This window comes from Neoarthrinium moseri (assembly GCF_022829205.1).
Source record: "Neoarthrinium moseri strain CBS 164.80 chromosome Unknown scaffold4_Wmoseri_CBS_16480, whole genome shotgun sequence".
Classification (NCBI taxonomy): domain Eukaryota; kingdom Fungi; phylum Ascomycota; class Sordariomycetes; order Amphisphaeriales; family Apiosporaceae; genus Neoarthrinium; species Neoarthrinium moseri.
In genome coordinates, this window is record NW_026055118.1 from 1109589 (window position 1) to 1133299 (window position 23711).

A 23711-nucleotide genomic window follows, 5' to 3' on the forward strand; every position below is an offset into this window, starting at 1 on the left:
ATGTACATTGTGATATTAAATTCCGCTAATTATTGACAAGCTCTCGTATCTCTAGTTGAGCTGAATCTCATTGATGGGTTAGCTATGAAACCAACTTAGGTTTCCTCGTTCAATGGCAGAATTTGAGTGTTCTCGGACGTCGCTCAATCAACGGTATAAATAAATTTATATAATAAAATCCACTCGTGTACATATAACGTATGATAAGATATCTGTATGTACGGTCTCTACAGTATGAAATCAGAACTTATGGATGAGGCATTCAGCCATGTTGCCACACCCAACTTGTCTTGCCAACGATGGAATGTTTCTCGAGTTCGTTCATCTCCTCTTCTGAAAGAAGCCAGTCCTCGCTTGCGGCTCGTGCGTTCTCGTCTGCCTGAGTGGCGTTCTTCACACCCCCAAGAGGGATGGCTCCTTTCTGGATGACCCATTTCAAGGCAACAGCACTTGGTTTGACGCCGTGCGTCGCAGCGACCTTGTGTAGAACATCCAGCAGCGGGCTGAGCTGCTCCATTGGGTAGTTGCTGAACCTTCGGGCCGATGGAGGTGGATTCTCGGCCGTGTATTTGCCTGTAAGGCGACCCATCCCTCTGAAGTCACAGGTTAGTACATCAATCTCAGCCACCGAAAATGGGGCCCACATGGATAAGATGACATATGGGAAAAGTACTCACAGGGGGCTGTATGCCATCATCACAATGCCTCTACTCTTGCACTCCTCCAGCAAGCCACCCTTCTCCGGCAAGGTGCGAAGGAGAGAAAATTCAACCTGGTTGCTGGCGAGGCGCAATCCCCGTTTCTTGAGCGCCTCATCCATCTGGATCATTTCATCTCGACTGTAGTTGCTCACGCCCACAGCGCGCGTCAGCCCAAGTTCTACGCACTTGGCCAGTCCACCAGCAATAGAGTCAATCGAATTCAGGAAATGGACTGGCCCGTGGATCTGATATAGGTCCATCTGCGTGAGCCCTAGCCTCTCCAGGCTCTGCTGGCAGCTCTTGACCACGCCGCTAGGCATGAACAGCTTCCATGGCGGGAAGGGTATGGGCAAGTACTTGCTTGCGATGATGAGCTTGGTCTTGTAGTCCTCTGGGCTGGAGCCTCGGAGTGACCCGATGATGCGTTCCGACTCGCCCCTGCCGTAGACTTCGGCCGTGTCAACAAAGGTTAGGCCATGATTCTGCATGCTGGCCCAAGCTCCATCAAGCTGCTCGCGTGCTGATGAGGACGCGTTGTTCCATGTCGTACTATCTCCCCAAGCCCAAGTCCCAATGCATATGTTTGGAAGGACAATCGTGTCTGCAGATGCTTTGGCGCACTTGAGCGCGAACCGAGTTGCCATTTTTTGCCACAAATTTCTCGATCTTGGCTCCGATGAATTAGGCAGTGGTTTTGGGTTTGGGATCGCGATCAGACGCGTTGTGATTCTAAATTCGTGGAGAGATGCCAATCTCGGAGATTGTATGATGTTGCGTGCTCAATTGAATTTGCAAAGCCTGGCCTGGTCTTCTGGGTGATGCCGAGGTGATCCGCAAGTCACCCCCGAAAACCCGATATACGAGATACATGCATTACGCACTGACACAACGGAGCGCGGGTTCTGCCAGGGCCAGCCTTCAGGTGCTTAAGCTTAGATGAGCTAGAGACTAGTCGCAAATTCATTGGTTTGGGGGGGGGGGGGGGTTCGCTCTGCTCCCTACCTAACTTACTTAGATGCATAGATAGCAACTCTGTAACTTAAGCTGCCAAGGCACGACTTTCCTGAACAATTAGGGAAACAAGTACATTGATTGCCAATTCTCATGATGAAGGTAGTGTTACGAAACGGTTCAAATTGAGTTTTAGTTTTGTAATATAGAATGTCGTCTTACACAGTTGGGGTTGCCGAGTGTTTTTGACTCTAGGCTTTGGCGCGCGGCACAGTACCTTCCCTATTCGTGTGTATACCTTCCTGCTACTGGATGAATCGAGCGTGGCGAGCAAGGATCAGGCTGACTGTCTTTGCCAAGTAGTATTTTCCAGATCCGAACTACATTCGCCAGCGCTACTGTATATCGCAAAAGAAGGATTGATACGAATGAGCTGGCTTTGACAGCGCTGGTTGTATGCGATCTACGGTCAGGAACACAAAGTATTGTACCGATGAAGTAAGAGACCATCGCCTCCAAAGAATGTGAAGTAAAGAGGTAGAATAGCATTCTGCTCTATAATCTTCAAGTTTCTTTCTTTGCTTAGTTCCACACCATGTGGAACTTGAAAGCCTGAAAGGGATCCTTCTGGAGCTACAACACATCGTGGCGGGGAATATACAAAGAGATTCCTTTTGATGCGAATACAATTGCACGGGAACAAAGCATGAGACGACCGACTCATACCTACAAATATCGGCCCCCCTTTCGCTTGTGCTGGTGTCAGAATATCACGAGCAATTACATAAAAATTAGATACCTACCAAAGCACCAGAACAGCAAGTCCAGACCCAACACACGATGCCTGCCAAGATTACTAGCACTAGCGCTCCAGAGACCCCGGCGGTCGCCGCCCACAACGGAGTGGGCCGGAAGAGAGGCGGCCATGTTACCATTGGCGGCAACGCTGGACCCCGCTGCCACAGGTGCTCAGAGCTAGGCCACTTTGTCAAGGACTGCAAGATAGAAAAGCCCCCCAGACAGTGCTACATCTGTAAGGCAACGGACGGCCATCTGGCGAAAACGTGCCCTCAGCACGATAAGTATTTCCAGTACTGCTTTGTGTGCGAGAGCGACGAGCATCTTGCTCGGGACTGCAAGGTCCGATGCAAGCGATGCCGCCGGGTTGGGAAGCACATCAGCGAGAACTGCGACACCAAGTGTAGAACATGCGGGGTGGTTGGACACGTCGCCGCTCGCTGCAGAGCTAATGAGTTCGTCTATGATTCCAACGGTGACAAGCTGCCGAGGAGTGTTCTTGGGATGTAGGCATCGAACCAGAGTAGCCGCCAGATAGAAGCGGCGCGTCAGCCACCGGGTTTGGCTGACATGGAGCTGCTTGGGCAAGCGGCCGTGTCTGGTGCCTAGGTAGTTGGAATGTGACGTGTGGAATTTGGTCCCAGCCTTCAGTGTCTCCCCTTTCAGTGAGCGATTAAGTATGTCAGAGGATCGTGACCCGAGCTGATCCTCGACTGTGCGGAAGTTTACGGTACTGACATTGTCTCATCAGACCACTCGTGTAGAATTCTCGTCTGACATATATCTTGGTCTGCTTGGCTGACGCCTGGGCGGGCAACCTGGGAAGTCTGGACGTTGGGGGTCACTGGGGTGAAGAAGCACCGAGATTAAACCGGTCCCCCGCATGTTCAAGGTTCCAGCAAACAAATCCTGCCTCACCGCCGTGGGGAAGCAGCCGAAAAGTCGGGCCATCTCCGCAGCACCAACGGTGCAACGAAGCATTCTCCCCACGAAGCTTGGTGAAGCTTGGGCACTTTGGGGTAACGCGCCTCATCTCTGGGCCCTTGGCAGCGGGGAGCCACCTTCGTCAGCTCCCAAGGGCCCCTTATTCTCCCCCTCACGCTATGGGGGTCTTGGGGGTGCTTGAATTACGACGAGGCCCTTCTCACTGGCTGCAGCCAGCCTCTAAAAATGCTAACAGCTTGGCACCATGGATTGCACCCCTTCCGAGAGGTGGGGACCCCGGCTGGGGCTCTCGTGACGGTGTCCTGGCGCGTCCTGGCAACTTCTGGGCCAGCCGGCTGGGCGAGCTGGGCGGCGCTGGGCGCCACGTTGGTGGCTGCGGGAAGCGTTGGTTCGAGGCCATGGCCCCCAACGTCGGGTCCTCTGCGACGAGAATGCGGAAAAGCACGACGGAAATGGGTCTGATCGCCTCTATTTCGCGCCGGAGTTTGGTGCATGGAGCAAGGAGCCCGCTTGTAATCCGCAATTTGTAGCGACTCGTAGACGAGTACTTAAGTCTTTGGCATCCCACACGACCCGGAATGGGGTTCTCTGCCTCTTAGAACCAGTCCCTCGAGTCACTTCTGCGTCGTGCCGGTGTCTATACCCCAGATTCAGACTCCAAATCTAGCCGCGCGACCTCATTTCTGCCCACCATGGCTGGCGGCGTTAAGAAGCCCGTCAACATCTTCAAGTTGAAAGACTTGGACGAGCCCAAGGGCGTCTTCAACTGGCGACTGTGGTTTGCCGTCATTTCATTCGCCCTGCTCGGCGCAGCCCGAGGTGTCGATGAGGGTTTGATCTCGGGTGCATTCAACTCCAAAGATTTCCAGAACACTATACACTACAGCCAGTACACCGACTCAGAGAAGACCAACATCAAGGCCAACGTCTCCGCAATGGTGCAGATTGGTTCCGTCGGCGGCGCACTATTGTATGCTCAACGCCCTGTCGTGCCCGTTTGATTCGAGTCTGGCATGCTGACACATTCTGTAGTGCTTTCCTGATCTGTGACAAGATCGGCCGTATTTGGGCAACCCGTGAGCTGTGCCTGGTCTGGATTGTCGGCATTGCAATATTCATGGCAAACAACGGTAGCCTCGGCGCCGTCTATGCTGGACGCTTCATTGCTGGACTTGGAGTTGGCCAGACTCCTGTCGTCGGCCCGATTTACATTGCGGAAATCGCTCCGGCATCCGTTAGAGGTCTTTGTACTTGTATCTTCACAGGATTCGTCTACCTCGGTATTGTGCTTGCGTATTTCGCCAACTACGGCGCCCAGCTTAACCTGGGTGACTCAACTCACGTTCGATGGGTAAGCTTCCATGCTGAAGAGACACCTGCGCCTCGATACTAATGTGCATCACAGCTTGCCCCTACCAGCATCCACATTATCTTTGCGGGACTTATTTTCATCTTGACGTGGTTCCAGTATGAGTCCCCAAGATACCTGATCAAGACTGGCAAGCCAGAGCAAGCCCTTGAGGTCATGGCCCGCCTCCGTCACCTGTCACCAGATGACCCCTATGTGGTCAGAGAGATCACCAACATCCAGATCTCACACGAAGAAGAGCTCGAGGCAACCAAGGGCACTGGATTCTTTGGTATCGTCAAGGAGATGGTCCTCATCCCAAGCAACTTGTACAGACTATACCTAAGCTCTATGGTCCAGTTTCTTTCGCAGTGGTCCGGAGCCGGCAGTATCACATTGTACGCCCCTGACCTGTTCAAGATCCTCGGAATCACTGGTCAGAATGAGTCGCTTCTAGTAACGGCCGTATTTGGCATCGTCAAGCTCGTTGCTGCCATTATCTGTGCTCTGTTCCTAGTCGATGTTATCGGCAGGAAGCGGGCCCTGTTGATCGGCATCACCCTCCAGGCAATCGCAATGGTTTACGTGGCTGGGTTCCTTACTGCGGTTCCAGAATTGGGCGTAGACGAGCACTATGTGCTCCCTTCGAACGAGTATGGACCCAGTCGCGGTGCCATTGCCATGATCTATGTGTCCGGTTTTGGCTGGGCCCTCGGCTGGAACTCCATGCAATACCTGCTCACAGCAGAGTTGTTCCCTCTGAGAATCCGTGCTGTGGCCACATCATGGGTTATGATGTTGCACTTTGTCAACCAATACGGTAACTCCCGTGCGGTGCCCAATATGTTGGTTCCTAGGCCGGTTGGATTCAGCCCTAATGGTACCTTCTGGTTCTTCGCAGTAGTAACCATCATTGGCGGAGTCTGGGTTTGGTTCTCCGTGCCCGAGACATCTGGACGGTCGTTGGAGAGCATGGACAGGTTGTTTGAGTTGCCTTGGTACAAGATTGGTCTTCATGGTAACGATGATGCCGATGCACGTGACATCGCGCACAATGAGAAGGAAGACATCGCAACTGGCGCTGATCAGGTAGAGAACGTTAGCGCCAAACGCGAGGTCTGAAAGTCCGGTACTTGAGACAGACATAGTTACAGAGAAAGTGAGACTCAACTCGTGTTAGAGCAATGCAGATATATCTGAAAACAGGCAGCTGAGCTTTGAACAAAGACTATCAACGATAAGACTACTGTGTGTTGTGTGCTAGCACCTCTTTAGGCATGCGATGGGAACGCTCGGTGCGCAACTGCGTCTTGTAATTTCCACAGCCATATACGAAACATACCTCTCGTATGAGGCAGGATGATAGGTATCCCACCCAACTCTGATGATCATTTGGTCATGAATTACCTTGATACTTGAATAGGTGTAAGCATCCTTACGAGTTTGTGGGCGAATGTATTCTTCTGACTTGTGTGGCTTGATTGGGCAGCGAGGCTCCTGCTTGTCAATAGACATAAATGCACCGAACTCAGTCAGCCTCTCTTTATCTGCCACAAGCCTCATTGTACAGTCGTCAATGTAATATAAAGCCATTTTATCGGAGAGATTACTTAACGTGGAGAGCTATTTTATGAACACAGCCTATAACAGCTACTTGCAGCGATGAGTAGTTAACTTCAATCCCGAGCTAAGGCTCGAACCCTACTTCCTGGGTTGGTCATTTAAGCTTCCTACGAGTGACGGTACACCAACGTCGTTCAGCGATTTACAAGGCAACGCACACAACTTGAACTTAAAACAGCCGCATCTCCAGACTGAGTTTGATGTGAATGAGCTGGAAAATTGATACCTGAGGTAATATCGGAGATGCATTCAGCGGAAATCTTACTTAACCGGCCTCGTATTTCTCACACACATAGAACCTATATGCAACAGAAGCAACGCAAATCAAGATCAGAACCTCAAGTAAATATTGTGCTCTGAGACACACGGTCCAAGAACTGGCTGCGAGGCAACATGTCTTACAACTATCTATCGCGCAAGATTTTCCAGGGCAGCCTGGTCCTCAAAACCCAGGGAATATGCCATTTTTCTCGCCGCAGATCGCCAATAACCTTTGGAGAGCAAGTGGATCAATGGACGAGAGAAGGTAGCAAAGATGCTGCTATCGACAATATCGAAGACTCAGTAGAACAGATATTATCAAACATTCCAAAACACTTCGAGGAATACGAGGTAACCCTTCGCGGTCTGCTTTTCGATCATCTCATCGCTGCGGAAATGGTCATTGATGACCTCGGCCGCGCGGGCAATGGCATGATGAATGCTCTTTCAACCATACTCATGACAGCAAAGGACGGCTTGGAGGCAGACGAGCCAGGCAACCGCCCATGGCCCACCCACCTGACCGATATCAAGCCGATCATGTTGGCTGTAGTCAATGTGCTTATCACCAGGACCATCGAGGCGCGCGATTGGATGTGGGCAAATACGCAAAACTCGGTATGCTTCTCGAGGATGCAGAAGTGCCTCGAGGATGCCTTCATCATGGACACCTGGGCGTCGACCCACGCAGCACCGCTGGTGGCCCAGGTGACGACAGCATTCGAAGAGCTCTACATCGAGCTGTCGGACTCACTTTGGAACGAAGAACTCGACAGCCGCGCGTTGGCCAACTTTGCCGACTGCATCTGCGGTGGCTCTCTCCAGAGACACACGGACGTCTTAAAGAGCGGCGAGGAAGCCTCGAGAACGGCTGCTTTCAAGGTAAGGCGCAAGCAGCTTGGCGGCCGGAAGATATGGCCGCAGCCTGAGTTGTTACAAGCTGATCGACGTAGAGGGAGGGTGCGGCTGGCCGGGTCGCCACTTGCGAAACACGTCGAGTTGTGTGAATATGAGGACGTCGATGAATCAAAGTCTCAAGAGGATATTCCAAGGATACAGGAGAAGGAAGCTAGCCGTACTTTAGTCGCCAGGAGATTCAGCGGGGACACCATCGCGTATCAGTCCCAGCGTCAGAGATGGTTGATGGCCAATTAAACAAGGCGAGATACTCTGCCAAGGCCTGAATTTCTGTTCCTGGGCAGATGTTTAATGTGAGTGTACTGTATCTGGGTTCCAAGAAACTTCAAGAACATACGTAGTTTGGGAATGGGTGGAATTCAGTGTGGCGCATGGGACTACGTTGGGAGAAGGCAAATGATACCCCGAATGCATGATTCATAGTCAACATGGAACGCAATGCATAGGTGAACGAGCTCAATTCTCATTTGTGAATCTGTGAATCTGGGCCAAGAAGGCCGTTTGGACGAGAGTCCCATCTATCACCAGAGGCAAAGAAGATGAGAGACCCGCCAATCTCCTTGTTCACAGCCCAGTCTTCGTGATCATCTAACTTGCATAGCTATTGCGTTTAGCCACTACTGTCAAGCAGTTACATTCCCCAGCAGTTCAAAGGCTCGCCGATGGTGTTGAAGCAGCTAATCGCACCGCTGTCGCTGGCGTAGATAACCTGGTCTGTAATGGAGTGTGTCAGTTAACTGCAAGTTTTCGCGCGGGAAAGATTCATACTCAGATCGACCTCTGTCTCCCACTTGCTCGTGTGATCGATGTTCCAGCATTGGCAATGGTACTTGAAGCCATCAACGAGGTGGCAGCGCTCACAGTTCTTGTCAAAGCCGCCTCCATCCCACGGGTTAAGACTGCCATCATTGTTGCCGATGCATCTGTTCACATGTGAGTACGGCGACCCACTGCGAATTCTCGTGGAGAACTTACGCCGGGAGTTCGAGGGTGGTACAATACAAGCTGCCAGCCTTGCAGTAGCCCTGGATGCTGGTGCCGGCAAGCTCGACGCCCGAGCAACCCTTGCTGAACGGGATACCACCAACGCCCTCATGATCCCAGCAGCCCAGCCGGCCGTTTGCGTTGACGAAGACGGTGTCATCTGGAGAAGTCAGTACTGGAAAACTTGGATTAGCCAAATGACGTACCAAGGTTGACGGTGGTGTACCAGAAAGTAGCACTGTCAGCTCCGCAGGCGCACTTGAGCTTCTGGTTGTCCTCCTGGAGTTCACAGCTGTGGCAGGACGAGAATCCGCCTCCATTCGACTGGGGAATGAGAGCGGCGTCCTTGTTGATGTAGCATCTGGTTGGAGCGGCTTAGGTAATGTGACGATTTCACGGCTGGGTGTGCAGACTGCACCCCTCCAAATACTGTTATAACTTACGCGTTGAGATCGAGGGCCGTGAGAACATTGCCGTCGTTGCAGGTGGCGCCGAGATGGACGGTACCGGGGGCCCAGACGACATGAATGTCGGTGCAGCCCGCCTGGGTCAAAGCCTTGTGGCCATCGCACGAGACGACAGCAACCTCGCCGGTCACATCGACGGGACCAGCGAAGGCCATGCCAATGATGGCGATGGCGAAGACGATCAGTCTGGCGATGATAGACATCGTCGAAGTTGGTGATGGCGGGATGGACCCGATTTCTTGATGAAGGCAGAGTCACCAGTGAGGTTATGGTTATGGTGAAAAGTCCTTTACGGTTTTGTGGTGGAAAGTCCAGAGCATTTCGATCGAGGCCACAACAATGCAAATTCTAACAGAGGTGGTTGACTTCAAGGCAGAACAATCGTCGCGCCGACAACCTCGATGGGCATCACACCAGGCAGCTCCTCGATACAAGTCCTGGAGGTTGAGGTGAATTTTGTCATCAATTCACCACTAGATCAAAACAGACCCAATGCATACGATATTTTGAGCGCAATGCTTGAACATGTAATAATCCAGACCACTTCCACCCCCCCACGATCTCGCCAGCCCTTGTGTTGCACCAAATTCAAATCTTCACGGCCTCCGCGCTGCCAGGGGCTGTGTTTCCTGCTAAACCCAGCGCAGCCTGTGATATAGCACGATTGCCGTCATGGGGTATCTTGAAATCGGATAGATTGCGTGACTGGCGTGTTCTGATGCCAATAACCTGGTCCTGCCTTGTTGTGGCCGCCAACATCGAACATGTTCCTTACCAGATGGCGTTTGTTTCAAGGTCCCGCTTTGCCGCTGCCTGTTCACGGCTTGGGTCATGGGGTATGAAGGCCTCGCGATCTCGGTCACGGCCGCGGTCCTATGTGTGTGAAAGTCGACCTGAACTTGGCACGAGTTTCGGATCCTTCTTGGCCAACCAAGAATAGTACGTCCTGAGAGGGGAGAGGCCAATTCTTTAGCCACGGGGCGGATGGTGTCTAACATTAGAGAACACCATGAGTGATTGAATGGATCTTCTGGTAGAAAGTACCAGAGACTTCTAGTCTAGGTAAAGGAGAACATACTGCGATACCGGTATGGCCATCCCTTGCTTCACTTCATGACCATTTCCGTACTTTGTGCACCCGTACCAAGACATTGATTGTATCAGGGTCCCATCAGCCGAGAAGCATCAGCCGTATCTGCTTCGAGGCATGCTACTGTACTCTCGAGGTCTTTTCTTCCACCCTCAATTCATCAGCCATGTCACGAAACTGTGATCCGGCTAGCTGGAACGCGAGACATCTTGACTAAATTGTGGTCCAGCCAAGGATGGTTTCGAGAACTGGAGCATTACTTCAAGAGCACACCAATCCTCTGCCATGATCTTGGCACATGTTCTTGGCGGCATTTCCATAACCTTCAATAATCATCTACGTATTCAATCCCGGGGGACGCTGGCCGGACGGTGCGGCTGAGGAAATTGAGCGGGGCAGTCCAAGCACTGCGGTCCGTACCACACAGATGGTACTCCTCTTGCGCGCTTCGTTTGAGATAACGTTAAGGGCGCCTCCGGGTATCGATTGCTGGTGGATAGCGATGTGGGCGGCAAGGACCCCTACTGTGGGACATGTGCTGCCAATTTGGCAGTCAAGCTGCGATACTCGAGATTGATTTTCATGTCGTGCGGAGCAAATAGTACCGCCCCTGGCTGCTGTTATTGGCTCCACCAATTTTCCAGGAAGGCTCTCCCTACCGAGGTCGACCCACTTGTTTATACTAGCTTTATCTGTTACTGTGTCAGCCCTCGCAAACCCTTCTTCTGGGACACGAGGGACGATGCAACCTATCTTGCCCAACAGTCCAGGCGGGACAGATAGATATACGCTGATCCTCAGGGGACTACGTTGTGCACAGACTATGCTATCGGTCTAGTGGCAGTTGCAATCATCTTTCTTTGAATCTAGACCCAGTTAGATACCTACCGGGAGTTGAGATGACCCTACATCGTCCAAAAAGAATTACCGGGGTTTCCACGAGGACAATTCTTGGCAAAATACCACTATGCTGTCGTTCCTGGTTGAGGATCGGCTGTTTCAAAAGCACGGTCTCTGCCACTTTTGGGATCCCTGCCTTGTCTGCTAAAGCTATCGGTGGGCCAGTTGCCAGCATCCGCTGGGGCGACGACGTACATACGTACTGGTTCGATCGACCACGCACAGCTGGAGAGAGAAGTGACTCCACTACACGTGCAACCTTCCGACAGAAGCCATATGCAGAAGGCCGCAAGGGGTTGAGGTTGCAATGATGGACACGCGATTGCCTTTTGTTGTGTATAGTGAAGATGACCCGAACTTATAGCATGGGTGCATCACACTGCAGCTTTTAGCTCCAGCCTTGTTAGTGTTGGTAGTAGAAGGTGAATAGTCGTGTCAGGCACAATTATGGTTACTTGCGATTTGTCGTCTTGTACTCGCAACATTGGGCTACTGGGCGCCAAACACTGAGCTCAGAGGTGGACGGTACATAGTACGCCAAATTGGCGTGCCCTGTCGGGCAGTGAGATCTGCATTGTGCATGTTGGTAGTAATCAGCCGCGTAGCGCAGTGGGTAAACCCAGAGCCGACTCTGCATCCTCGGAAACAGAGTTCCAGACCTATGGGATCGTCGCTGTCATAGGTATGGCCAAGGAGGAATTGATCTCCGCATGCAGACGATGGGCGCCGCGCGATCCTTACTATAATATGTTGGATTGCTAGGATGCCTTCCGACATTGGCCTGCCAAAATGTTGTGGGAAAAAAAATCTAAGTTTGCATGTTGAGCTGGGAACCAAGCAACCCAAGATCTCGGCAGAATGAGACGACGAGGTTCCTGAATCTAGCTAGAGCTGGACCAAGTTGGACGACTAATCACTAGAGCGCCGAAGACACAGGGACCGAGCGGTAGTCAACCACAAGTCCGGCTAGATTGAGCATGCCAAGTGGATTCGTGTGTGAGCACTAGGTACTGGGCAAGTCATGCTACAGAGAACCGCATTGCAACCTTTCCCGGGGCGCGGCGTTGATCCAGAGCAGACTGGGACAGATTGGCCAATGAGCTACTGCATCGATGAGCCGACTTTCCCCAACGGGGCGCTGTGCCGGCAGAACACTCGCTCCACGAACCCATTCCCCTGATTCTCGCATCGTCGCAATTCGACCTTCGGGACGTCGATCATACGACAGGGCAAAGTCAATACTGGGCACTCCCTACCATCTGAGCTTAGTCTCCAGCTTTTGGTCAGCTCTTGGTAACAACTCGATCGGATGCCGCTTAGCATCTCTGTGGAGCCAGTGGAGACAGTACCCACCTGACGTGAGCCGTCTCTTCTGGAAGCGAGCATGTCCGGAGTCCGGACGGGCACAATGATGGCAGAAGGTTTGCGCTGGCGCCAGCAAACGTGTGAAACAGAAGTGCCGAGAGTGCAACAACACTAGCACGGCGAACATCCCAACTTTGCTGCTCTGAGTTGGTGGCTCTTAGCTGGGCTGGGCTGGGCTGGGCTGCTCGCAAAGCTCGGCTCTGCACGCCCTACTGCCGGCAGCTTCGAGGCGCGTCTGAGCGCCAGCGTCCTGGTCCCCGGGGAGTTATCTGCCACGCTGCAGACGCACGTATGGTAATACATAAGTACAGAAATATGGCAACATCACCCCTGACTGAGAGTGGGGGCCATGCCGATCGGCAACCTCCTCCGGCGCCCACCGTATGAGCGATTGGCGATATTAACCAAGCATTCCCGGGTCTCTGGTAAAGTTTTGCGTTCCTTGCAGAAGGTTCCCAGTCATTCGGTTCAAGGGTCGCCGTCAACCACACGCCTGGAGGGTAGCCGTCAGTCACCATGGCGGTTGTTGAGAATCGAGGACCTGAGCTCCTCAAGGTGTGCATTACGCTGTTGACATTTGCTGTCATTGCCACGTTGCTGCGATGTTACACCCGACTTTGGGTTGTCAAGGCCTTCGGGGCCGATGACTGGACCATGGTCTTTGCTTGCGTAGGTGCCACCGTTGCACAGACAAGGAATATGGCAGTCGAAACTGACTATACATGCGCATCAGATTTCTTTCATCCTGTTTGTTGCTTCTGCTATTACTGGCATTCATTATGGAACTGGCCGTCATGCCACGGACCTTTCCACACCCGACTTTGAGGAGGCAATGAAGGTGAATATTGGTTGAGTTCATGCTCCGTTTAGATCGGATGACTGACATGACGAACAGTACTGGTGGTTCTGCTACATTTGGTATTGCGTAACGATGATAACCTCGAAGATTTCTATCGGCATTTTCCTCCTCCGAATAACCGTCCACAAGATGCACCGCTACATCCTCTATATAGTGATGTTTCTCTCGGTAGTCTCCGGATTGGTGTTCTTCTTCGTCACGCTGTTTCAGTGCCAGCCCATGACCTACTTTTGGGCCAAGGCACAAGGCGGCACATGCGTCAGCCCCGTCATCATTGCCGCCCTTACCTACCTCTACAGTGCTTTCAGCGTCATTTGCGATTTCACGTTCGCTCTTCTTCCGGTTGTCCTTATTCGCGGCCTTCAAATGGATAGCAGGATCAAGTGGGCCTTGATCCCCATCTTGAGCATGGCTTGCGTGTACGTAGTCCCCCCTCCAAGACTCAGTGGCTGAGGCTAACAAGCATCACCAGTGCAAGCGTGGCTGTAGTCGTGCGTTTCGCGTACATTAAAGATTTCTTAGATCCCGACTTTCTATGTATGTCCAACCCCTAATCAGACAGCAAGGCAAAACCTAACAGTTGATCTAGGGGCAACTGTTGATATCGCAATTTGGTCAACTACTGAGCAGGGCTTAGCCATCACCGCTGGTAGCCTTGCAACCCTACAACCCCTCGCAAAGCGAACCGCCCAAAGATTTGGCTATTGGGAGACACGGAATACCAAGCCCCTATCCGACGACGCTCTGCCTCGCACGATCGGAAGTCTTGGCCAGTCGAAGAACCGCATTAGAGCCCAGTCCAATGGAGACTTCAGTCTCACCACTCTCGACTGGGAAGACAACCGCGGACAGCCAGGCCGGGATGGGGCTCGGCAGGCCTTACCCAAGGATCAGATCATCTTAACAAAGGAGGTCGCTGTAACCAGCAAACGGGGCAGTCTCTGGGGTGGTGGTGGTGGGGAGGAACGTAATGATAGCGAGGAGGAGCTAACAAAATCTTCAACAAAAGACGCATATGGAGTACGAGTCGCACCTAAAAGCTGGCTCGATGATAAATGAATTTAAGCAACGGAGCAAGGGTTTTTACAAAGGACAGAACTGGAACTACAGCACTATTAAGCGCAATGGCATATAGCCACTAATAATTTTAAATGCCATATAACGTCATAGGCCACGCCCAGTAAACAAAGTACGTATTCTGTCTTAGGTAATTATAACCCCTGGCTTGGGGTGCTACCTATTTCATACTATATGTCTCCAGGAAGTCGTTTGGCGCTAGCCAGGTCGCCTTGTTCATATCGAGTTCCTGCTCATCATATTTGCACCTAGTACTTCAGGGGCAAAATATGAGGAAAATGGGCAGATAGAAATGCCAGTGAATAACGGGTGAAAAAAAAGGGAGACGATGTTTGCTGAGAACTGAACCCAGTAAAGCAAACAATGAGAAGGCAACAACATGGTCCAACGGTCTGAGAGGTAGGGTGTTTGTACTTACTGTATGTGGATTTTGGTCGCCACTGCGCCTTACACAGAGGGACATGTGGCCAGGTGAACAAGGCACCGCATGCCACTGCTCACAAATTGGGGACAAGTATGTCTGCTGAATGGTTTTCAGTGGCGAGTCTGGAGACAACGCCTCATCTCGGGTTGCTGGTAGTGGGGGGTTTCTTTTTATCTAAGTGAATCATGTTAGCCAGTGACATTGTAACCATTGAACCATTGAACCGTGTTGCTGCCTCGTTGTATAACTGGGCGATTGTTGAGAGATAAACTGCCGAGCAACAGCGACGTGCTGCTTCATTGTCCTGACTGGCCTGAAAGGCGAATACTTTGGGGGCCAGTTCACGTTCCTCTGGCCAGTGGTCCAAGCTGACACCGAGTGTGCAAGAGTACGAAGTCATATCATCCCGCAGGTCAGCTCTGCCTATGTACGACACCTATAGAGGAGATTCAGGACCTCTGGGCACTTGGGCCGCGGTCGCTTTGGGCAGAGTTAGCTTATTTGTAGAATGGTAGGGCGTATTTCTCCCACGAACCCTACGAGGGAGTCGTCGTACGTAGCACATTGTATCAAGCAGTCAATGCACCAACAAACAAACAAACAAACATGAGTACAAAGACCTACCACGACCGTCTTAGCACCAAGGTAACTGCAAGTCCAAGACTCCCCAGACTGCCATGCGATGTTCACCGTCGAGGCACGCATATGATGGCAACAGCAACGTTTTACTACTTGATGCAGTGGGCAGACCCTCGATTTTCAATCTTAGAGGACAACGTGGCTGAGACTGAGATTTTCAAGGCTACGCATGGTAGCAGCGCTGGTCACGACTACCGCTACCCTATACGAGTGAATTATTACCTGTAAACCAGGGACACAGGCTTGAATTCCGGTGTGATGTCGGGATGATTCTGAACGATAAGCCCAGATTGCGTTGGACGCGAAACGGACAAGTAGATAAGCAGCACAATATGATGGAGGGGTTATAATTCTTCTACACCAGACACAATGTTACATAGCTTCAGTACTCGTAGACCTGTACGGAAGCACGCTTACAGTTGTCTATCTACACTAAAGCCGAGACCATATATTCTATAACCTAAGAATGCCTCACGCAACCCGCCGAAGATCCAGTGCCTTTTACTGTTTGGTGTTCCGTCGGCTTCTACCCATCTCGACTCTACCCACGACTGCCTCGAGCGTGCTTTTCAGCCCATTCTCATCATACCTTGACGCCCCGTCGACCCGCCGCCCATACACCCTGAGGCAGTCGACGCCCAGGGCCGCCAGCTCGGCCTTATCGACGGCCGGTGTGCCCTCGCCCTCCATGTGCAGCACGTGCGTGACGTAGCGCCTGACCTCGCCGAAGCGTTCCACGTCGCCCTGGCTCTCGCCGCCGGCCCGCGCGATGGCCTTGACGAAGTCGGTCGCGGAGAAGGGGGACCCGCTGGGCCCCGTCTCGCGGTCGTTGGACGAGTTGAGGACCAGGATCTTGTGCCGCACGCCCGAGTTGGCGATGGCGCTGCCCACACCCCGCAGGACCAGCGACGGCACGATCGACGTGTACAGACTGCCGATGCTGTAGATGACGGCGTTGGCGCCCTCGATGGCCTGGGTGACTTTCGGGTTGGCCCGTGGCCGGATCTCGTGGCCGTACGGGTTGATGTACCAGAGGCGCTCGATGCGGGAGGTCAGGTCCTCCTCGCCAGATTTGGAGAACTCGATATACTGTTTCCTCAAGGTCGGCAGGCTTCCAGGAAGGTTAGCGTCTTCAATGAGATCGTGTGCGTCAGTGTCCTCAGTGGCCATCGCGGCAACAGCGGGATCCGTGGTACCATTGGCATCAGGTAGCGCGGTGGGTTCGCTGGGGTGCGATATGGCGTTTTGGCCCGTGATGACAGTCCCATCACCCAAGCCGGCGGATATATGATGTGTAAAGTTTGTGTTAATGGCCGGCAGAACAGACGTCGATGGCGGAATGGCACAAATCTGGCTCAGTAGATAAATGGCAGACTCAAGAGAGCCTGTGAATATACGGGCGCTAAAGGTGGTTAGTAATATGTTGAAAGAGATTTGCGAAGTTCTATGGCTCATTCCCGAAGTTCGGGCCCAGACAGAGGAATAGGGGCAGGTCCATTCTCCGGCCGGATCGAGCCCGTTGATCAGTACTCACCCAGTCAAGAACAGATTGCCCACAGCTGCCCGCCCAAAGTTGAAAGTACTCGAAGGCCTCGCCCTCTTCACGATCTCCATGTTGACCATGTTAAAAATACTCCTGACCAATTCGCGCTTCTCGCTCGAGACTTTCATCCATAGCGCGTGCCGCCCCTCCACAATGTCTAGCCACTCCGCCCGGGCCGCATCTGCATCCGACGACAGCCTGTAGTTGAACAAGGCCTTGGTGGCAGCCAAGTCTGCATTGCTGTCGGAGTTTGGGATTAGACGGACTAGGCGACTGCGGATATCTCCGATGCCTGCCGGGGAAGTCAGTTTGTGGTTCGAGCTGGGGAAAATGAAGGGACATACCGGGTCCTCCGAGTACGCGGATCAGCTCAGACGAGCTACCGCCGTTATCGCTGATGGGAATGATGTAGCTCAGGGAGCAGTTCCTGCTTTCGCGGAGGTCGTTGAATACGTCGACCAAGCTGTTGGTGGCGGTTCCACCACCGAAGACAACAATGCCCTTGGGCTTCGGCGTGTCCATCATGCAGTGTTCGAAGAGAAAAATGGGATGATTGTTCTCAATGGCCCTTTACAACAAGAGTTTCCAAGCCGAAAGCATTCAGTAGTTGATTCGCTCGTCTAGTCGTAAGTTTGACAATGATAAGGGCGAGGAATTGCAAAGACCAGACAATGGTACGCCAGGCTGGCCAGACCAATGTGCCTCTCAATCACCAGTCTCAGCCACGATCCTGCCCAACAACATCACATCTCATCCGTAAAGCATTCACCCTCTGTCTTATAAGGCAATTTGCAGATTTCTAGTTGGGGTATTCTCGGCTCGCGTTCAGCAAAGCAGCAACGTGTTCTCGACGAATGACGTTGCACGATGAGTCAGAAACGTCCGTCCGTCCAGGCGCAGCGTTGCCGCTAAACACCCGAGATTGACCCGGCTGGCATGCTAACACGCATCTTCAGGGGCCGGAGGGTTATCACTCCTTGCTTAGGATCCCGGGCTCTGATGGAGACGTATGATACAGTGGCGGATCAGAAACCAATACCGAACTGTGGAACATAGTTAAGTATTTGTCCTTTTTCACACACAGCGGATCGTCGAGCATTGTGAAGGGATTTGGGTTGACAGTCTGTCTATAGACAAGGTGTATTATCTTTTACGGCATATCGTTACAAACAGGAGATGAGATCGACTCTTCCTCTCGCTCCCCATCTAGTCTATGTAGGCGGTGATATATATCTGCGCACGTGGTTACTGAGCAACAGCACCCTGTTGCCGGCCCTGAGCCCACTGCTGGATCTTCTGTCGTCTCTCCTCGACCTTCTTCTCGAACTCCTCAACCTTGGCAAGCCGCTCCTTCTCTTCCTTGAGGAGTTTTTCGGCTTGCACAATGGCCTTGCGCTCCTTTTCGCGCTCATCCTGATCCTTCCTTCGGAGGGCAATGTCACGAGGCCGGAAGTCGCTAAAGAGATACTTCAGAACCTTTTCGATCATGTAGCAACCTACGTAGTCGATGACCATGACAGTCGTCAGCGTGGTGCTGAACTCGTTGGAGAAGTCGACGAGCATCATCTTCTCGTTCAGCTCGGGAATGAACTTGGTTGAGCAGGAGAAGGCGATGGCGGTAACACCAATGATACCCCAGAACATGCCTCTGTTCTCAGATATGGACTCGCGGAAAGGTCGTCCTTGGTAGTTGACAGCGAACGTAGAGATTTGCTGGATGAGTTGCAGCAAGTACACGGCTGTGTTCAGGAGAGAAGGACTGAACTCTGCCTCAAGATCGACTTCCAAATCACCTCGACTAGAGAGTTGTTAGTTGACTGCAAGCGTGTGGGGGATGATGTGACTTACGGGTCGAGCTTCTCGCATAGACGGGCAATGTAGATAAGGGTAACGATGTGGACGGCAAACTGTCCAAGAATCGAGCCAATGATGTAGAAGTTGAAGATGTTGGGCTGCGGGCGTTCCTTTGAGAGACCCTCGACGGTACGAGCACGGGAGATTGATAGGAAGCACACCGACATGAGCATACCGCTGATTGTATACTGACCATCGCCGAACTTGATGCCTTCGAGGTAGAGCACACTCAAGCTGTATGCACTGATCAAACAGTTGAGAGCGAGGATCTTGTACATCTGGATGGTGGCAACAAGAGTGCAGCGGCCCTGGCGGATGATGTTTGGTATAGCCACAACGTTACGCAGCTTACTGGTGAAAGGCGCAGCGACAGATGCATCACCAAGCTTAAGCGTAGGTGGCTCGTCATCCATCTCAGCATCCATCATGCTGGAAGTAAGCTTGTCGGCAAAACCGGCGGCCTTCTGAGCAGCTTGTTGCTGCTTAGCTTGCCGCGGGTCGGCGTTGATCAATTGTTGGGCAGCTGGGGTTGTAATGGTTTCAGGGGCGTCGATACCATGTTGCTTGGCATATTCCTGGGGGGTGATTCTCTTCTTCTGGGCCTCTCGCTCAATAGCCTTCTGCAAGTGAGGGTTGGATGGTCCAGGAGGGAAAAGGTGAGCAATCATAACGGGAACCGGAGGGGCAGGCTGGTTGAAACGCTTCATTAGATCGACCTGTTTCTGGTACATTTCCTTCATCTTTGTGTTTCGGCTGTGTTCTGCGATGCGTACCAGGTCTTCCTGGGTACCGTTCAACAGTGCGACGCCAATGTGAGCTTGCTTCAAAGCACCAACATCATTGGTACCATCACCAGCCATGAGGGTGTAATAGCCCAGATCCCGCATTCCAATGAGGATTTCCTCCTTCTGCTTCGGCGAAACACGAGCATAAACCCAAGTATAACGCAGAAGACTCAGGAAGGCGGCTTGGTTGTCCCTTTCCCTTAGTTTGGTCAATGCATATCCGGTGACGCAAATGTCTTTGTTCTTCAGAATTTCGGAGTCGATAGGTGCAGAGGGGTCGACGTCAATGCTGGTCTTATCGTCGGTGCTCTTCCAGATCAGCTTGTCGCCACCGTGGTTGTGTTCAGGGGCATCCAAAATGAGCACATCGCGGTCGACAATTTCTACTTCACGAGCGACGTGGACAGCAGTAAGAGGGTTATCACCAGTGATCATGACCACGCGATGGCTGCTCTCGTTGAGCATCTGAACAGCCTCCTTGGCGTCTTCCTTCAGGGGGCATTGCAGGACGAGGAAACCAGCGAAAGTGAGATCAGACTCGACCTTTTCACGCTTCAAATCATTGATCCTGCCAGAGCCGAGTTCGCTGTCCGTGGAGAGTTGCTTGTAGGCGAGGGCGAGAACACGTGAGCCGCGACGGGTGAAGTATTTGAATGTCTCCTCGTAGTCCTGAGGAACGGTAACAAGCATCTTCATGATTGTTTCGGGGGCACCCTTGACGCCCACAAACGTACCCTTCATCTTGTTGCCAGTCTTGGAATCCATGGCATTGATGGTGGCAACGGAGCTTTGGCGCTTGAGGGCAGACGAGAACTGGAAGCGGCGTTTCACCTGGACGTTGCCTGCAATGCCACCGGCAGCGGCAACAGCTGGCTTGGCGGACAAGTGGTCATTCTTTCCGAGAGTCCAGCCCAAAGCAGTCAGCGTTGCCTTTTCCATAGGGTCACCAACAACATCTCCCTCATCAAGCTTGACCAGAGCGTGTGCAGTAGCCAGAACCAGAGTAGTCTCCATGCCAGCATCCTTGACGGGAGTCATGTGGCTGTGGGCGCCATCGGACTCAACAGGGGTGTCCGTTCCGCTGTGGCCAAGGCCGAGACCAGCGATACCCTCGACCACGAGATCCTCGCCCGTAAGAGTACCAGTCTTGTCGAAACAAGCGATATCAACACGTCCGGCATAGGGAATACGGAATGGCTCAGTGCAGAAGATGGCAAGCTTGGCGAGGGCGGCAAGACTTGTGTTGACAGCGAGACTGAGCTCCATGGGCAGCTCAGGGGGGACGACACTGGTAACAATCAAGACACAGTCCAACAGGAGCTTGGAACGCTTCCGGTCCTTCTTGACACCTTCGTCCCACACGTACCAGGATGCGGCAATGGCGAAGATCAGCAGGAACAAGATGAAGAACAGGGCCTCTGCATTGTTTGCCGAAACGCGCTCGGTCGAGTATATCATGGTGCGAACAAGACTGCCTTGCGACGTCTCGAATCCAGTCTTCATGACGATAGCCATAGCTCCGTTGTCCGGGGGTGTAGGGACACCAGACGCAAGCCTGGGCCTCTCCTCATCAGGATTGCCGTGGGTGACCTGCAAAACCTTGGTACCACCCCAGAGGAACGCATTCTTGTCCAGGCCTTCTGTGTCAATCTGGGCGTCGCTGGGGCGCAACTGAATTGAGTCCTTCAGCAGGGGAGTGCTCTCGCCAGAGAGCATGGCCTCGTTGACGATGGCAGCTCCTTCGACCAAGAGCATATCGCAAGCAACGCCGCTGTCCTCCTTAGTGCGGCTTACCGACGCAAGATCGCCGGGGAGAAGCTTGTCGCTCTGGACTTCAGTCCACCTGCCCAGGCGGTAGACCCAGACGTCATAGGGCTTGATGCTCATGGCGCGGAACTCGTTGAGGGTGCGCTGGCGTTGCCAGACCACGGTGGACTCGAAGACGACCAGCATAAAGAGGGTGAAGAGCGAGTAGTACCAGTACTCGTCGAGCATCCACAAGCCGACACAGAAGATCTGGAACACGAAGAAGGGAGCCACAGCGTGCTCCTTGAAGAGCTCGGTGAAGGTAGGCACCGGGATGTCAAACGTGTTGGTCCCATAGTGTTGTTCGAGGCGAGTGAGCTCGGCCTGGTTGGTGATGCCCTTGGACTTCTGGAAATACTCGATCTTGGGCTTCGGCTCGGTGTCGATGGCGTAGACGAGAGGGCTGAAGGACTTCTTGGCGGGGTCGTAGAGGAAGCGGCGCTTCTGGAACAGGAACGAGGTGTTGGTCTTGCCGGCGACAGTCTCGCGCTCGATCTCGCAGATCTCGGGGGTTCCAGCGTTAGCGATGGGGATGACCTTGATGAGCTGGGCCTGGTCGACGGTCTGGGCCTTGGTCGCGGTGAAGGAGGCCTTGAGGTTGACGCTCCAGTGGGTGCTCAGCCAGACGAGAGACTGGGCCGTGATGATGGCACCGCACCAGACGAAGGTCCATTCCTCGGCACCGATGTGCTTCTCGTAGAGCTCGGGGGTGTAGTAGTATCTGGCGAAGATGGGCCATATGATGGCAAAGGGCCACACGTACAGATGCCTGTAGGTGCTGAGAGGCGACAGAAGCTCTGCGCTCTGGATCTGGTCGTTGTCGACTAAAGCCATGATGGGATGGGGTGAGTATCCTTCCTCATCAATCGACGCGGCTCTGGAGAAGGGAGTGGGAAGAGTTCGGCTCGCCGCGAGATCTGTACTTTTGCTACTTTTGCCCAGGGCAGGCAGGGGCAGCAATGTGGCGTGAGCAGAATAATTGGGGACAGGCGGCGGCGCCGCGACGTCTGGACGTGTGGCAGCAGCTGCGCGACAGGGAAGCCAGGGAAGCCAGGGATGGGGGCCCCAGCTTCCAGGCGGTCGGAGCCCGGAATGGCCCCTTGGGCCCCTCCCCATCCCCCAATCCCCACCTCGCCCCCCCCCCCTTCCCCTGGCCAGAGCCGCCACATTAACTATATGTAGGTATCCATCCGCCGACGGAACACGATGGCATCCCGTGGAACTGAACTGTCGCCCACAAGTGACCAGTGGCATCTCACTGATTCCTGCTGATGATCCCGGATCCCCTGGCGGTCAGCATCGCGCTGGCAACTTCCGTGGTACTCCCAGAGTCCCAGCTCCAGCGAAGCATTGATTATACCAAGCCATCCAGGGCATCTTGCAGCCACACCCATGGATCTCTCTCTAGCAGGCATATCCTGCCACTAACTATCCTTGTACTGAGACTTGCATGCTGCCCTTCTTCAACGGGTCTCGGCTTTGGAACAGCGCTTTTGACAGGTAACGAAACTTTGGTGATCCCGAACCCTCCAATATGGTTCAACAATCAAAGCTTGCTCTGAGTTGTGTGCAACGTACTACTGCTATGGTGGTTAATGATGACGATGATACTCTGGCCCTCCTGTCGCAGTGAACATCCAACGACGGTCACGACCCGAATATCAGATGTACATCGTTCCGCTGACCTTGCAAGATATAAGAGCCATCTCCTTCCACTCAAGAAAATCCGTGTCAAATGCACCCTGCTGTTGCGAAGACGTATGAAAATGCCAGGACGTGGCGGGCCTTTAGCATGTAGACGTGGATCGTCCAACCTCTTGTCGAAGCTGCCGTAGGTAGAGATGACAGTTGGCAGCCTTCGCCATCAAGTCCCGTAGCTCGCTTCTTGGACTTCCCAACTACGAAAACCCCTAGGACCACAATGGGCGGGCTCGAGCTCGATCTCGTCCCACAGCGCTCTGAAGTCCATTACAGAACTTGCGTCACATTCGAATCCCGCCCCAAGAAACTCCCGCGGGATGGCCAACCCATGTTCTCTTACCGTCTGCACTGCGCTTCTGAGTTTGGAAGTGAACCATGATCTCGTTTGGGAACCTTTCTCTGCAGCAACAGCACCGACCATGATCTGGCACGAAGTCATATTCATAAAAGCACACGGCCGAATCTGGATACGGCAAATCGCCTTTTGGAGTTCTTGTGCCAAGGGCGTGAGGTTGGTATCCAGCTGCCGTGGCCAAAGCAACTGGATCATCAACTGTATTGTTCGAGAAGCGGCTTGGATCGATGCCTTGCTATCATGTGAGAGTTGTTGAGCTTGGCAGAGCATCTTCTCCACACGCGCCTCAACTGCATGGTCCGAAGCTGCTACGCTGG

General features: G+C 53.0%; 7 protein-coding genes across 7 annotated transcripts; 3 read left to right on the plus strand and 4 right to left on the minus strand.

The window, feature by feature from the left end:
• Window positions 1–262: 262 nt before the first annotated feature.
• Window positions 263–1345, minus strand: JN550_002144 (uncharacterized protein; the record flags this gene model as incomplete). The annotated part of the gene is made up of 2 exons (XM_049313407.1): window positions 263–593; window positions 678–1345. 2 exons carry the CDS (start codon window positions 1343–1345, stop codon window positions 263–265), a joined length of 999 nt encoding a protein of 332 aa, XP_049176205.1.
• A 2742-nt stretch (window positions 1346–4087) lies between these two features.
• JN550_002145 (uncharacterized protein) lies at window positions 4088–5865 on the plus strand (the record flags this gene model as incomplete). Its single annotated transcript, XM_049313408.1, has 3 exons — window positions 4088–4365; window positions 4428–4746; window positions 4801–5865. The coding sequence occupies 3 exons, from the start codon at window positions 4088–4090 to the stop codon at window positions 5863–5865; spliced, it is 1662 nt and encodes a 553-aa protein (XP_049176206.1).
• Window positions 5866–6759: 894 nt separating this feature from the next.
• JN550_002146 (uncharacterized protein) lies at window positions 6760–7782 on the plus strand (the record flags this gene model as incomplete). The annotated part of the gene is made up of 1 exon (XM_049313409.1): window positions 6760–7782. The coding sequence occupies one exon, from the start codon at window positions 6760–6762 to the stop codon at window positions 7780–7782; it is 1023 nt and encodes a 340-aa protein (XP_049176207.1).
• Window positions 7783–8176: 394 nt separating this feature from the next.
• Window positions 8177–9151, minus strand: JN550_002147 (uncharacterized protein; the record flags this gene model as incomplete). Its single annotated transcript, XM_049313410.1, has 5 exons — window positions 8177–8259; window positions 8314–8468; window positions 8521–8689; window positions 8736–8890; window positions 8973–9151. The coding sequence occupies 5 exons, from the start codon at window positions 9149–9151 to the stop codon at window positions 8177–8179; spliced, it is 741 nt and encodes a 246-aa protein (XP_049176208.1).
• Window positions 9152–12867: 3716 nt separating this feature from the next.
• On the plus strand, window positions 12868–14269 carry JN550_002148 (uncharacterized protein; the record flags this gene model as incomplete). Its single annotated transcript, XM_049313411.1, has 5 exons — window positions 12868–13020; window positions 13085–13189; window positions 13247–13629; window positions 13683–13747; window positions 13800–14269. 5 exons carry the CDS (start codon window positions 12868–12870, stop codon window positions 14267–14269), a joined length of 1176 nt encoding a protein of 391 aa, XP_049176209.1.
• Window positions 14270–15851: 1582 nt separating this feature from the next.
• JN550_002149 (uncharacterized protein) lies at window positions 15852–17415 on the minus strand (the record flags this gene model as incomplete). Its single annotated transcript, XM_049313412.1, has 3 exons — window positions 15852–16752; window positions 16885–17185; window positions 17238–17415. The coding sequence occupies 3 exons, from the start codon at window positions 17413–17415 to the stop codon at window positions 15852–15854; spliced, it is 1380 nt and encodes a 459-aa protein (XP_049176210.1).
• Window positions 17416–18138: 723 nt separating this feature from the next.
• Window positions 18139–22172, minus strand: JN550_002150 (uncharacterized protein; the record flags this gene model as incomplete). Its single annotated transcript, XM_049313413.1, has 2 exons — window positions 18139–18691; window positions 18742–22172. The coding sequence occupies 2 exons, from the start codon at window positions 22170–22172 to the stop codon at window positions 18139–18141; spliced, it is 3984 nt and encodes a 1327-aa protein (XP_049176211.1).
• Between the last annotated feature and the right edge of the window lie 1539 nt (window positions 22173–23711).